The sequence below is a fragment of the Diabrotica virgifera genome, chromosome 2, assembly GCF_917563875.1.
Source record: "Diabrotica virgifera virgifera chromosome 2, PGI_DIABVI_V3a".
NCBI lineage: Eukaryota > Metazoa > Arthropoda > Insecta > Coleoptera > Chrysomelidae > Diabrotica > Diabrotica virgifera.
Window position 1 is genome coordinate 3,953,455 of NC_065444.1, and position 16,059 is coordinate 3,969,513.

The window sequence follows — 16,059 nt, forward strand, 5'->3', positions numbered from 1 at the left end:
TTCTATTTCGTTGGATGTTTTCCTGCATAATCAGTTCAAAAAAATCAAGAATAGTTAAAAAAGAACCTACCACTTCATAATAAACTTGTTTGTTTGGTTTAATTTGGTCTGCAGTCTCGTATGGAGTGACTAGATATAGAAGATGCAAATGACCTTGAAGAACAAGACAAGCTTGGGCTTCATATAGATCTTCGTATAACACATGTGCTCTTGATAATTCCAAACCACCTAAAACGAAGAAAATGAACGACTTAATATAGGGTGTCCCAAAATTTAAGTAAGAACTTGAATTGAATAGAACACACTGTTTTTCTTTGGATTGTAATTTTGTTAAGTATTATGTTTATTGGTAAATTGGGTCAATCCCCTAAAAAAAGAATGCTTAAATTAGACAGGCCACAAGAAAATAGTTTCAGAACCTTGTAATTTTTTTTATTGAATTATAAATTACATAGGATAGGGTGAGTGGCTGAGTTTTCAAATAGATTTGTTGGTATAGAGACCTTTGACTTTCAATAACCCCATAAAAAGAAGTTCAAACGTGTCAAATCACACGACCTTCTTATTCCTTTATACAGGGTGTCCAGAAACTTTACCGACAAACGAAGATAGGAGATTCTTCAGATAATTTTAAGACAATTTAGCTCAATTCACCTAGTCCGAAAATGCTTCCTAAGGGAGCTAGAGCTCTTTGAATATGGCGTCTTGTAATTAGTTTCTCTTAAATAGCTCCAGAACGCTTCTATTTAGAAAAACGAAAATCGGTGCGTACATTTATCTTTCAGAGATAAATCGATTCCATCCATTGCCAATTTCTAGTACCGATCATAGGTGTCCGTTTTGGGTAGGGCAACGGTTATTTTAACACATAACTTTTTTGTCTTTAACTTAAGCATTTTTGACACTGGGTTATTAAATTGTGAGGTATTCTAGTACTAAAAGGTACTCTTGCTTTAAGTCAGTAGGACACAGGGTTTCTACAAAAATCGATTTGAAAATTTTTCGTTTTTTGAATTTGAAAAAAAATTGACAATTTAAAAGAAAACCGGTGTATTTTATCAAATTAGAGTAAGAGTAACTTTTAGTACTAGAATACCTCATAACTTAATAATCTAGAGTCAAAAATGTTTAAAAATTAAAGACAAAAATGTTGTGCGATAAAATAACCGTTGGCCTACCCAAAACGGACGCATATGACCCGTACTAGAAATTCGCAATTAACGAAATCGATTTATCTCTGAAATATAAATAAACGTACCAGTTTTCGGATTTCTAAATAGTTTTTTTGAAATTTTGTTTGGAAATTCAAAAAAGAAAAAATTTCAAATAGATTTTTCTAGAAAATGGTGTATCCTATCGACTTAAAACAAGAGTACCTTTTAGTTGTAGAATACTCTTCTGCTGTTTTCAGCATTCTCTGTGATTTGGCTGTGCCAGGTCTTGTTTCTGACCCTTGTTGGTTTTATACTGGCCTTATAGATTATTGATTTCATCTCACAGTTAATGTGTTGGTTACGCCATATTGGGACCGTGCAAGTTCGGAAGAGCGACACCTGGTTTCATAGCTCAGCAACATTTGTAGCACTTTTAATAATTATATTGGCCAATTATATTAGTCCTGGTTACCGGATAATTGTCAAGGCCATAGCGCAAAAAAGAATAAGAAGAAAAAGTAAGATTAAGGTTATGTTATTTAAAGGCAAACATGGTACTACAAGCAAAATACCATTAATTAAATTCACTTTAACAATTGCATATCATATCAATATTGTGGAGCAACATATAATTTTTACAATTTATAACACATCATTTGCGAAATCCCATTTTCTTTAATGACAGTAGGTATGAAATATACGTAAATTTGACAATTTCAATTAACCATTTGAATTATTTTTTAAAAAGTACGTTAAGAAAGTTGCAAGATTTCTCCGCTATTCGCGCACGATCGTTCCTCGTATCCCCTCCAAGTACTTGCACACAACGAATAGAGTTATTAGGGCATCCTGCTAATCTATTTGCTCTTTGTATTTGATCTTTTACTTCTTTTTCAACGTCTCCATAACTGGACAGTATAATCCCTAGGTACTTTTGAGAATGAGAATGAAAAGAAAAAAGTAGAAATGTTTTTAAACTATAAAAACTTAAAAATATCTATAATTGTTTCAAACTCACCTTTTATAGCGGCACATCCTAATTCACTAACGACTAGTTTCGTATTGTCAGTCAATACAATAGTTCTTTTTCGTTTTTTTGTTGGTGTTGTTATAATATTTTCGCTAAGAGAAGTATCTTGGATAGACGTCTAAAAGATTACATAATTAAAATTAAATGATACCAAGAAGATTACATCAGTGCTCTAGTCAAACTTTTTAATGGCGTGTATATGGTTCTTCTCAGAGGCATTTTTCAGTGCGACACAAGTGACAGAAAAAAAGGCACGTCCGTGATACATACAAATTTATAACATTTATTCCAGTTGTTGAAAGATGGCGCTATAATCGGAAAAGAAATAATTTAGGTATTTACCCATTATTTACCTATTACATATCTCCTCCTCCTCTATCTGTTCTCCTTCGTAAGGATGTAGTGGCGTCACGTAAGTCGTTTGACTATTTCTATTAAATCCTCTCTCTCCTGTGCGTGTTGTTTTGCTTCGGAGAACGAGTAACCAGTCATGTCCCTTATTTGGTCCGACCATCGTAATGGAGATCTTCCTCTGGATCTTCTACCCTCTACGTTGCCTTCAACTATCATTCGTTCCATGCCTTCTCTTCTTCTAGTTATATGTCCATGTCCAATATATCTCAGTATATTTTGGTTGATAGTTGTGCTGAGTCTAGTTTTTATGTTAAGTTCTGCTAGTATTGAATTATTTGTGCGATGTGCGGTCCATGGTATGCGCAACATTCTCCGGTACACATATCTATACGACATTACATATCTATACGACTATAATTCAAAGTTCTTCTCAGTCTTTCAGTGTGTCATTAATAACGTAATATATGATTTTAAGAATGTAGAGCATGACATTTTAGTTAAATCTGACAGTTGTCAGAATCGTAATCGTAATTTGGTATAAAAACAAATCAATTGTGTTTATTTCATTTATAAAAAGGTATGTTCTTTGATTTGTCTAGTCTTATAAATGGTACAGATTATATAGCCCGATCAGGGAACGCAAAATTTTACGAAAACCTCCAAAAAAATAAAGGAAGGATGAAAGTTTGGGAATAGGTAGTTGAAAGTGTCTATTATTATATAAGAAAAAGTTTACAATTGTACATCCCCTCCATTTTACAAAAATTGGAAAATACGAGGTGAAATTTTTTTTCTCGGGGGTGAAAAAATATACGTTCAAAATAAGTAAGGAATTGGATAAAATGACTAATTCTAAGTAACTTTTGTTCTATAAAGTTTTTTTACTAAGTCAATACTTTTCGAGTTATTTGCGAGTGAATGTGTTCATTTTTAACCAAAAAAAAATGTTTTGGACGGTTTTTTGGAGATAACTCAAAAATTAAGTATTTTAGCGAAAAACATATTAGTAAAAAGAGAGCTTATAAAAAATTGAAAAAAATGGTGTATGCTTGAGGTCTGCAGACCCAGTAGAAGCAGAGTTGCAGCTAATGAAATGTAGGTTCTTCTTCGTCAAATTCCAAATCGAATATTTCAATGTGCAATAACCAAAAAACGGAGCAAATTTCGGGAAAAATTCATTACAACTTTTTTAAAGTGTTTAAAAAAGGGTTTATTTTTGTTTTTTAAAAAAACTTCTAACATTAAAAGTAAGTGAGTTACGCTCAAAATATTGTTGGTACCTTTTATTTTTTGGTAAAAAAAATGGCGAAAATCACCCCTTAATTAGCTTCTCAAATGAAATTAATCGTTACCGCTTTACAAGTTGCTTTACTTATATATTGTTAATATTATCTATAAGTTGCATTGGTTCAAAGTGCTAAGTTTTGAAAAAAATTGGGTTTAAAATAAAACATTTTTTGTAATTCTGAAAAAAATCGTAATTGTTTATGGAATACCAAAAATTTCAAAGAGTAATAAAATGTACGTTTTGCTTTCCTGAACATTTCTGATTTTTTGTTTTCTTGTTAGACAAAAATTGGTTAGGCTATGGCTGTTCAAAATTTGCCTAAACTCGTGATTCGTTACTCGTTCAAGCCATTTTAACTACAGCTTTTTCAAAACGAAGCACTTTGAACCGATGAAACTTACAGATCATATAAATAATACATAGACAAAGTAACTTGTGAAGTGGTAATGTTAAAACTTATATGTGACGCTAATTAGGGGGTGATTTTCGCGATTTTTTTACCAAAAAATAAAAGGGACCAACAATATTTTCAGCGTACTTAATTTTAATATTACAAGTTTAAAAAAAAAACAAAAACAAACCTTTTTTAAACACTTTAAAAAAGTTAAAATGAATTTTCCCCTAAAAGTGCTCCGTTTTTGGTTATTTCACATTGAAATATTCGATTTGGAATTTGACGAAGAAGAACCTACTATTCATTAGCTGCAACTCTGCTTCTACTGGGTCTACAGACCTCATGTATATACCATTTTTTTCAATTGTTTATGAGCTATATTTTTGCTAAGAATATTTTTTTCGCTAAAATACTTACTTTTTGAGTTATCTCCGTAAAACCGTCCAAAACATGTTTTATTTTGTTAAACATGAACATATTCACTCGCAAATAACTCGAAAAGTATTGACTTAGTGAAAAAAAATCTATAGAAGAAAAGTTGTTTAGAATTAGTCATTTTATCCAATTCCGGTCTTATTTTGAATGGATTTTTTTCATCTTCGAGAGGGGGTATTCCCCTCCATTTTATAAAAATGTAGATGTAGAATTGTAAATTTTTTCTTATATAATAATAGACAATTTCAACTACCTATTTCCAAATTTTCATCCTTCCTTTATTTTTTTTTTGGGGTCAGATTGTTCTTTGATCGGGCTAATAGTCGTATAGATAATAATATTATTATATATTATATAAATCATTTTTTGTTCGAGTATAGCGCCATCTATCAACAACTAGAAAAAATGTTATAAATGATTTTAATCACGGACGTACCTTTTTTCTGTCACTTGCAACTCAATGCGTTAGAATGAAATCGAAAAACTGTGACGCACTGAAAGATGCATGTGAGAAGGAGATTACTACTGGTGAAGTACCTGGGAAATGGCTTAAGTCTGTTTTTATAGCAATTCAGAAGAAACGGCAAAAAAAAATGCTACGGATACAAGTTAATTAGTCTGATCAGCCACACATTGAAATTTTTTCTTCCGAATATTCATGGAAGAATAAAAAGCCATTGCGAAAGAGACCTAGATTAAACCCAGTTTGGATTTAGAAACGCGCTGGGTACGCGTGAGGCACTTTTTGACGCTTAAATATAGTTCTCCAAAAATGCAGCGACCAACATAGAGATATTTATGTGGCTTTCATTGATTACGAAAAGGCTTTTGATAGGGTACAACATGGAATGCTTTTGAACATATTAAGAATCAAAGGAATTGATGGTACATATTTTAAGCAGACAGCAGTCCCATGATACAGATGGAAGATTAGCCGACGAATTATACATTCAAAATGGTGGCAGAAAGGGATGCAATCTATACCCGCTGTTATATTTTTCAAACAGGCTTTGCAAGGTAAAGGCTTTGGAGTGAAAATCAATGGTGAATTGATCAATAACCTTAGAAACGCTGACGACACTGTTATTTTATGTGACAGTCTCCAGAGCCTTCAAGAATTGCTTAAACACTACTTAACTTACATCCATTCTGACAGACACATCACATTTGGTGTTGGTTTCTTCCTTATAGACCACATCCAATTCCTTAAGAGCACCCAATTTAAACAGATTCTTAATCACTTTGTCGGTGAGTTGTTTAATATTGACTTCTTGTTGATCACTTTGGACTGATAACAATGTGTGAGCAGTAACTTCGTGTAATTTTGCTCTAGTATTGGCTATTCCTAAACTTATGCAGCTGAGCAGCAGATGTCTACAAAAATTGGCCATTTTTAATAAATATCTCACAAAAACGTGTCTATCAGAGTGATATAACATAAATATAACACATGAGCCGATGAGAATAAAGATGATTTAAATGTTGTGATTTGAATGAAGTGATTTGAAGTGAACATGAACACTCAGATTCACCTGAATTTGTAGACAGAGCCCCTAGCAACTCAGGCCTAGGACTAATGATTTAGAATACTTTCTTAATCCTTCCGCAGTAAACATTCGTGTAAATATTCTTCTAGTTTAGAAGACGAAGATGGAAATCTGCATTTAATTTTTAATGATGAACCATCAGAAACAGGTTCTTCTAACTAGTATAAAAGCAGGAAAAGACTTCGAAATCCTTCCCAACCTACGCAAACTATAGCGAAGCAAGCCTGAAATTCTGGGTAGATATATGTGTCAAAGAAGTGAAAAATTTCAACATACTCCTTGTTCCTGTAAAATGAAATGTAATAAAATCACACTGGAAGATTGGAAGTCTTTGTTTCAGTTTTTTTACGAATTTTTAAATTTATTTTGAATTATAGAAGTCACAGTAGCAACAAGATTATAATAAACAAACTGAAGACGACGAATATAGAAAACAAAAAGGACTCCTTGCAATCACATTCCGTTCTCATTCGTCTAGGAAAAGGACACAAAGAAACTTCCTAGTACTCAAATGTGAGTAAAGATAGAAAAGTAAAAGATGGTTTTGCTTGCGTTCGATTCAGAGGGATGCACAATCGCTAGACAGCTGTTTCTGCCATTGCAGGCTTCCTCAACAGCGCTAGCATGCACACCTCTGAATCGAAAACCAACTAGCTTAGCTACTTAAGGGAAATTTCAAAGATCATTGAAATACCCATTGGGACGCAATCCAGCGACATCTCTTAAACAAACTGAAAAGTCTCAGATGCAGAATTCACCATTATAATAAAAATTAAAATGGTAAATAGAAAGAAACTTCCTAGTACTCTCAACAAGAAAAGTTTCAGATTTAAATATCTATTTACCATTTTAATTTTTATTATATATACAGGGTGTCCAGAAACTCTACTGACAAACGAAGACAGGAGATTCCTCAGATAATTTTAAGACAATTTAACCCAATTCACCTAGTCCGAAAATGCTTCCTAAGGGAGCTAGAGCTCTTTGAAGATGGCGTCATGTAATCAGTTTTTCTTAAATACCTCCAGAACGCTTCTATTTAGAAAAACGAAAATTGGTATGCGTAATTACTTTCCAGAAATGAATCGATTCCATCGATTGCGAATTTCTAGTACTGGTTATAGGCGTCCGTTTTGGGTAGGGCAATGGTTATTTTATCGCCTAACTTTTTTGTATTTAATTTTTAAGCATTTTTGACTCTGAATTATTAAATTGTGAGGTATTCTAGTACTAAAAGGTACTCTTACTTTAAGTCGATAGGATACACCGTTTTCTAGAAAAATCGATTTGAAAATTTTTCGTTCTTTGAATTTGAAAAAAAAAGATTAAAAAAAAACTATTTAGAAAAATGAAAACTGGTACATTTATTTATATTCCAGAGATTAATCGATTTCATTAATGGCGAATATCTAGAAACGGTCAAAGGCGTCCGTTTTGGGTAGGTCAACAGTTATTTTATAGCATAACTTTATTGTCTTTAATTTTTAAGTATTTTTGACACTAGATTATTCAATTATGAGATATTCGAGTATAGTATTTTTACTACAAAAACGTTATTACGTAGGTCAAAATTTTTGACGTAAGAGAACTGTCAAAACGTTAGAATGTGACTTTATATTAATATGACAATAATGAAAAGTCACATTCTAATGTTTTGACAGTTCTCTTACGTCAAAAATTTTGACCTACGTAATAACGTTTTTGTAGTAAAAATACTATACTAAAAGTTACTCTTGCTTTAAGTTGGTAAAATACATCGTTTCTTTTTTAAATTTTTTCAATTTTTTTTTTCAAATTCCCAAAACTAAAAATTTTCAAACCGATTTTTTTAGAAAACGGTGTGTTCTACCGACTTAAAGTAAGAGTACCTTTTAGTACTAGAATACCTCACAATTTAATAATCCAGTATCAAAAATGCCTAAAAGTTGAAGACAAAAAAGTTATGCGATAAAATAACCGTTGCCCTACCCAAAACGGACGCCTAGGACCAGTACTAGAAATTCGCAATGGATGGAATCGATTCATTTCTGGAAAGTATTTATGTATACACATTTTCGTTTTTCTAGATAGAAGCGTTGTGGAGGTATTTAAGAAAAACTAATTACATGGCGCCATTTTCAAAGAGCTCTAGCTCCCTTAGGAAGCATTTTCGGACTAGGTGAATTGGGTTAAATTGTCTTAAAATTATCTGAGGAATCCCCGGTCTTCGTTTGTCGGTAGAGTTTCTGGACACCCTGTATAGACCGGTTACTCTATTATTCTTTATAGATTTTCGTGTTTTTTACTTTCTCTGTGATCTGTTTCCATTCTTTCCTATTCTGTATTTTTTCTCTCCAGCCTGTAATTTCTATACTGGATATATCCTCTCGCAGTTGATCTTCCCATCTTATTTTCGGTCTTCCTCTAGGTCTGTTTATTACTGGCGTCCAATTTGTTATCTGCCTAATTAGTTCATCCACTCCTCTTCTTTGGATGTGGCCAAACCATTTTAGTCTTTGTGCTTTAATGAATCTCACTATGTCTTCTCCTTCCATTAGATTTCTTATTTCGTGATTCATCAGAATTCGTATTTCTCCTTGATCTCTTTTAATTGGACCATGTATTCTCCTCATAATTTTTCTTTCTATTATTCTCAGTTTTTCTTCATATTTTTTTGTAAGGCACATTGCTTCTGCTCCATAGGGGATGACTGGTCTAATTGCCGCTCTATATATCTTTGTCTTTGTTTTCTTGCTCAGGTTTTTATCTGTAAGTAGCTTGTGGTATTTCCAGAATGCCCTATTCCCTGCTTTAATTCTTTCATTTATCTCAATGCTTCTTCTGTTTTGACTATCTACTGTCACTCCTAAGTATTTAAACAGTCAACCCTTTGGAACACATTTATTCTTATTTCTTTTATTCTATTTATTTGGTCTTGATTTCTCGTACTTATTAAGTATTTTGTTTTTTTCTGGTTAATTATTAACCCCCTGATTTTGGCCTCTCTTGTCAATGTTAGCAATGCATCTTCTAGACTTCTCTTGTCGCGGTCTATCAATCCTAGGTCATCTGCATACTGTGCATACCCTATTATTTGTGTAGAGCTTTGGATTATTGTCTTTTTTGTTAGCCCTGTGTTTCTAATTACTCCCTCCAAGGCTATATTAAAGAGAATTGTCGATAGGCTGTCACCTTGTCTTACCTCATGTTCTATGTTCATATTCTTTGTTTCACCATCCACTGTTTTAACCTTAATTTTTATTATAATGGTGAATTCTGCATCCGAGACTTTTCAGTTTGTTTAAGAGATGTCGCTGGATTGCGTCCCAATGGGGATTTCAATGATCTTTGAAATTTCCCTTAAGTAGATGGGCCAGGTGGTTTTCGATTCAAAGGTGTGCACGCTAGCGCTGTTGAAGAAGCCCGCAATGGCAGAAACAGCTGTCCAGCGATTGTGCATCCCTGTGAATCGAAAGCAAGCAAAACCATCTTTTACTCTTTTAAGATCATAATAATAATTACCTCAACCCTTTTCCCTCCGCGAGATGCATTCCAGACATAGCTCTGTTCATAGGTGACATCATTAACTCTACAACCTTCGGCAAATCTGGTGGTTGAGTTATCAAAATACTTTCGCCAGTTTCTCCAAGTCCAGCCCTTCCCGCTCTTCCAACCATTTGTTTATACCTAGAGAGATTGATGAAATCCTTTCCTATATAAGGAGACCTTAGTATTACTCTTTTAGCGGGTAAATTGACGCCAGCTGCCAGCGTTGACGTACAGCATATCACGTAAATGATGCCTGCCCTAAAGCCTTCTTCGATGATGCGTCTTTCGTCGCTCGTTAAACCTAAAAAATATAATGCATGATCTGTAACAGAGACATTATCAGCAACTGCGAAAACCTTTTTGAAACACTTCGATTTTTTATTGTTGAGAATCACATTTTTCCGGCATTTTCGATCATTTTACTTTGGTCTCTAAGCCAGGGTAAGAATTTATTTATTTATAAAGCTTAACAGGTCTTGAATGCATAGGAGTGAAAAGTTTTATTTTTAGTCTTATAAAGTTATAGTCTTTCCATACATTTCTTAACCATTTCCTTCCATTAATTTCTGCCCAATGCTTTTTCTTTTTAATTATCAATATTACTTTTTTTGTAAGTCTTCATATCCATCTTTCCATCTCTTTTTTGGTCTACCCTTTCTTCTTTTTTGTATTGGCTTTCTTGATAGTACCATTTGGTCCGTTGTATAGTTCTTCAAGTTTCTTCTTCTCCATTGACCATCTATTTTCACACCTCTTTGAATTAGCCTCTCCCATTTTTCTATTTCTGATTTTTTAAGCATCCATGTTTCGCATGCATATGTAGTTGTAGGCCTGATAACTGTATTGTAGATTCTAATTTTTGTTTTTCTCGAGACATATTTGGAATTCATCAATGATCGCAATTCTCCATACGTTTTATTGTCTTTTGCTATTCATCTAATTCTCTTGTATCTAATTTTACACCCATGTAAGTAAATTCTGCAACTCTTTTGAACATACATGTATTTTCTCTTTCTATCTCCAATATAAAATCGTCTTCTTTATCTTTATCTGTTTGTCCTGGACTTTTATTATTTTTTAGTTCCTTTATTTCATTTTCTGTCTTCCTTTGTGGGTATTTCTACTCGTATGTAATTATCTTCAATTTCGTGAATTGTTTCCCTTATTTCTTCGTTCTTGTTTAACAGTTATGTTAAATAAGTTTACCAATTATTTCTCATTATTTCCCCTGGTTCATTTATTAATAACCCTTCTTCATTTTTTATGAATGGGTTATTTTTCTGATATCCTCTTTCTATTTTTTTGGTTTCCTATCAAAAGGATCTTCTTTTCTTTTTTTGTAATTGTTCTTCTCTTTGAGTTTGTTTTCGTGGTATTTTCTTTTTTGTTTTTGCTTGTTTTCTTCGTAGTTATCCTCAATTCTCTGTATTCTTGTCTACTACTGTCACTGTTATGTGTTAAATTTTTTATTCTTATTTGTCTAATAATTGCTTTTGGTATTTTTTGGCATTCCTCATCATACCATTCCTTTGTTTTGTATTTTCTATTAGTTTTCATTAAACTTTCTGTATTTGTGTTTAAAACTGCTTCTTCTATACTTTCCCAATTTTCTTCTGGGTCTAATGTTTCTGGTTCTTCGGTTTGTGCTTGTTATTCGTTCGCATTTCTTCTGTGTAGTATTATCTTTTAGTATTTCTGTAATTTATTATTTTTGGTAGAAATAAGCCACAATTTTACAATAAAATTAATTTTATTTGAGTTTCGATTTCCAATTCGTAAATCCTTCTGAAAATAGTTTGACGTTATTCAGTTTTAGCAACTGGTAGTCCCCACTTACTGTAAATGTTATGGTTAAATATCTGTCAAATGTGGCCATAGTTCTCAAAAAAATTTCTAAAAAAAAAAGATTACCGACTTACCGGGAAAATAAAAATTACCTGAATGATGATAAGCGATCCCATATTGAATAGATACAGCTAAAATATCACAGAGTATTCCTCCTTCATCTTTTAAAGCATGGATTAATTGTTCTTTCTCCGCCTGCTTGTACTTTTTTAATTCCCTAAAGAAATACAGATTTTATCTAAAATTTGTATTTTTTTTTCAAATATAATTTCAAATGATAAATTCACACTTACGGTTTACAAAGTTTACACAACAGATTGGCAACGTTTTCACAATTCTTCTTCGACGGACAAAATATCAAACAAGACCCATTTGGGATTACCTCCATAACAAGACCACCTAACATGTCAGGATCCAATTTTTGAATTGAATCGGAATACTGCAAAAATAATTTTATTAACTATAGAATATTAAGTTGACAATATTGTTCTAAAGCTATTTTCTTGTGATATCTTACTACAATTCACTACTACTACAATTTATTAAAATAAGTTAAAAAAACGTCAAATAAACTTATTTTAACCTTAATAGACTTATTAGTAGTTCTGTATTGGTATGTATGATCAATAATATTGTACGAAACGGAGGCCTGGACGCTCAACATAACGCTGATGAAAAAGTTAGAAGCCTTTGACTTCTGGCTTTATAAAAGGATCTTGAAAATACCGACAACCCACACCACCAACGAAAATGTCCTGAGGAGAATAGGTACAGATAAGGAGCTGCAAAAGATCATCAAAATTAGAACAGTCAGCTACCTGGGACACATAATGAGAAACGAAAAGTACTTCTTCGCGCAACTGATCATCCATTGGAAGATTGAAGGAAAACGGGGTCCCGGTAGGCGCCAGATCTCATGGCTTAAAAATATCAGAAATTGAACCGGCCTTGATTCAACATTTTTGTTTGGAGCTGCATTGGACAGAGACAGATTTGTCAGTGTGGTCGCTAACCTCCACTAAAGGAGACAGCACCACAAGAAGAAGACTTAGTAAACTTAGTAGAATTCAAAATATATTTTTTATAATAATTACACTTTTATAAAAAATAACTTTTTATAATACCACGTTTTTATTATTTATAGGTCACAACATAACCTTTAATTTTAATAAAATATTGTATTTTTGAGAATCTTTATGTAAACAAACTGGCGAGGCAATTTTAAATATTCATTAACTATTAATGAACAGAAAATTTTACATGATATATAAGTAACGCCATCTATTGAGCAAACCATCTAATGAGAAAACTTGTAGCGCTACGTTTTGAGAAAAGTAGGAACTAATACTTACTTAATCCAGAACTCGTCTAACTTTCGGTGTGAGTTTCGGTGTGTAGGAACTAATTTTACCATATAAATTTAAAATGACTTAAAATCCAACTAAAACTCAATGCTTCCATGTAAAAGGTGTTGAATATTGCATTGTCATCGAGTTCTGAGCTATTTTGAAATTTCACATGTCTAGCCAGTCGGGAAGTATGTTTAAAATCGATTACAAGATTTTTCTCGGACAAAGTGACAAAGAAACAGACAAAGAACAGGAGCAGTATATGAAAAAGTGGAAAAATTCAGCCTAAAGCTTACCTTAAAATCGATCTTCTTATGATCCGTTAATATATCTTCTTCGTTTGTATAATTCCAATTAACTTTCGCTATTTTATTAGTACATTTAACATACTCTGTCAATTCTACTGGTCTAAAGTTCTTAGTATAAACATCCGCATTCAAAAACTTGCACAAATCTGCTATGTTCCCTATCGTGGCACTCATAGCTATGATTTGTATATTAGCTAAAAGTAAATACGCAAAGTTAAAATTGGTGAAAGCAACCCTATCAACAGTCGAGTCTAAGAATAAAGGGCAGAACGGAGTATCAAGAATTTTCCAGACACAAAGAGGATTCCGACAGGGAGATAGCCTATCCTTCCTTCTATTCAACATTGCTCTAGGCCTAGAGAAATATATTAGAGAATCTGGAATAACAAGAGGAGTGTACAAATACTATTATAGCGTATGCAGACACATGGGGCTACACGTTAATACTAATAAAACTTAGTATATGAAGGTGACAAACAACCAGGTAGTAAAACCCGAAGATCTAACGGTTGGTGTTGTAAAAAAAACTTATTTTATTTCATTCTAAATATATCCAACTATTATATTTTATAACTTATATAAAAATTGTAAATGCATGTGTTTGCGTTCGAAAACTAGTTTTAGTTCCACTAATATGAACCTTTATTTGTTAAGACTAGTTTTTCTGCCTCCATATCTCCCTGCGTGAACCCTTCAGAATTTAGAATCACGGCAGTCTTGCAATGCCCTCTTTGAGGTAAAGACAAGTGTGTTTTTTCGCGCTTCTGGTGCAAATTTACGTGTTTTAAAATGTACCGGTCTTTTGTGTTATTCGCATAATATTACCTTGTTTTCACTCAACCCTCTGTGTGTTCACACCCCCGAAGCACCATAAATATAATTAATGTTTGTATAAATCTCTTTGTATTTAGAATTGCGATAAGTTGTCAATGTTAGAATCAGCCCTTATTTCAGTACAGTACACTTACTAAATAAATTAATGAAGGAATTCTCTTTAATTGTGTTATTATTGCTCCAGTGGCCCTTAATAAATATTTTGGAGCAATTGACCATTCCAGGTCACGTGACTTTTACAGCGTCGCTGAGGAGCAAATATTGTGTTTTCAGTGCTATTTTTGCTATTTTCTCGGTTTATTATAAAAATTCTGTGATTTTAACTACAAAAATGTCAAATATTAGATATTATAAGACCTTCACAGGGGATGCAAAAAACCGGCATAATCAGAAAATCAGTATTCTTGACCCACAATTCCCGTCGTTCTGTTGACAGTGAATTTAAAATGACTCGATCTTGAAATGCGGCCGGTATTCTAAAAAAACTCACTTTATCTCTTTTACCTTTACTGGAACACTTTACAACTGAATAAAACGCTGGTATTTCAATCATATTTTAAATTAAACAATGGTTTTCTGCAATAAACGCAGGCCCGACCAGAGGGGTGGGCAGGGGGGGCAAAATCCCCGGGGCCCGGGCCCGGCCGTTAGCAAATTTAAAAAAATTCCTTTTATTAAAATATTTTACAACAGATTGAATTTGCTTGCGGTTTTAATTATGAAATTTTTTTTTTTTTTTTTTTTTTATTAGAAAAATATGTCGCATCCACCAAAAGGTTATTAGCGACGGAACAAAATATAAATAACAAAATTAAACAATTACAGATTGTACAAAATGTTTCTGGATCTGAGATAATTAACTATATTATTGTCACAGGAACAGTTTTGACCTAGAGCCTGTGGTAGAGCGTTTGGGATCTTGTAGCGCTGTCTTTCTTGGTCATATTTACTACATATTGTTAAAAAGTGTTCGACTGTTAATCGGACGTTACACTGATCACATATAGGTGGATTTTTCTTTGTGAATAGGTAAGAGTGCGTTAATCTTATATGTCCTAGACGTAAACAAACGCGTAACCACAATTTGTTCCCGTCTATTGCGTGACGACGGGAGCCACTGAGACACATTATTTTTAATTTTATTTAGCTTGGAATTAGTTTGAAACCACTCATTTCGCCACAAAAACAACACTTTATTTTTAAAATAAGATTTTAAGTCACTGGAAACACACTTGTTTATCGGCTCTGAAAAATCACTTAAAATTGCCTCTCGTGCGGTCCTGTCACCTTCTTCATTTCCTATTATTCCGACGTGTGAGGGAACCCATAAAAATTGGACGCTTCTTCCATGTTCATGAGCTTGGGAAAGCTGGTATTGTAGCAACTTTTCAAAAGGATGTTTCGGAAAAATATGTATTAATGAGTTTAGAGAGCTAAGGGAATCTGTTATGATCAGGGCTTTTGTGAGTGTAAACTCGTTAAGAAGTTTCACAGCGCGGTATATGGCGTAGAGTTCAGCTGAATATGTGTTACATGCTGGGGGTAAACAAGTGAAATGTTTTGAATTGTACAACTGATTGGTCTTTAAGTTTGTCTCCTGTAGACAAATAATATCTGGAGAATATTCAGATAAAAGAAGCTGTAGCATAGGGAGACGATGGAAAAATCTATCAATGTTCCATTGAAGTATCGCGTTGAATGTTGTTAACAGATTCGGAGTTAGATGATACTGAACAATTGTCTACAGAAGAGTCACTGTCTAAGTCAGAAATCTCATTCCCTAAATAGTTGTGTAGTTTCTTTTGAAGTTTTGTAAACTTGGTTTTTGTAGATCTATCATTTGCATATTGATAGCTGCTTTGTAAAAGATAGAGTAAACCAGCCATATCAGTTGTAAATGTTTTAACGACGCTAATAGTGTCGGGGGAGCCTTGGACATTATCAATAAGTAAAGACAATTGGTGGTAATTTAAAACGAATGGTGGGGTATGAT

The 16,059-nt window shown here is 33.1% G+C and overlaps 1 protein-coding gene across 2 annotated transcripts in view; it reads right to left on the reverse strand.

Moving 5' to 3' along the window:
* Positions 1-16,059, reverse strand: part of LOC114330119 (helicase POLQ-like) — a 55,546-nt gene that overhangs the window by 11,258 nt on the left and 28,229 nt on the right. For both annotated transcript variants that reach the window (XM_050643329.1, XM_050643328.1), the window contains exons 6-12: positions 13,221-13,426; positions 11,869-12,014; positions 11,668-11,792; positions 9,704-10,031; positions 5,798-6,029; positions 2,173-2,302; positions 71-228 (exon numbers count right to left, since the gene is read on the reverse strand). In XM_050643329.1, the coding sequence (XP_050499286.1) occupies positions 71-228; positions 2,173-2,302; positions 5,798-6,029; positions 9,704-10,031; positions 11,668-11,792; positions 11,869-12,014; positions 13,221-13,426 (1,325 nt within the window). The remainder of the gene's footprint in view (positions 1-70; positions 229-2,172; positions 2,303-5,797; positions 6,030-9,703; positions 10,032-11,667; positions 11,793-11,868; positions 12,015-13,220; positions 13,427-16,059) is intronic.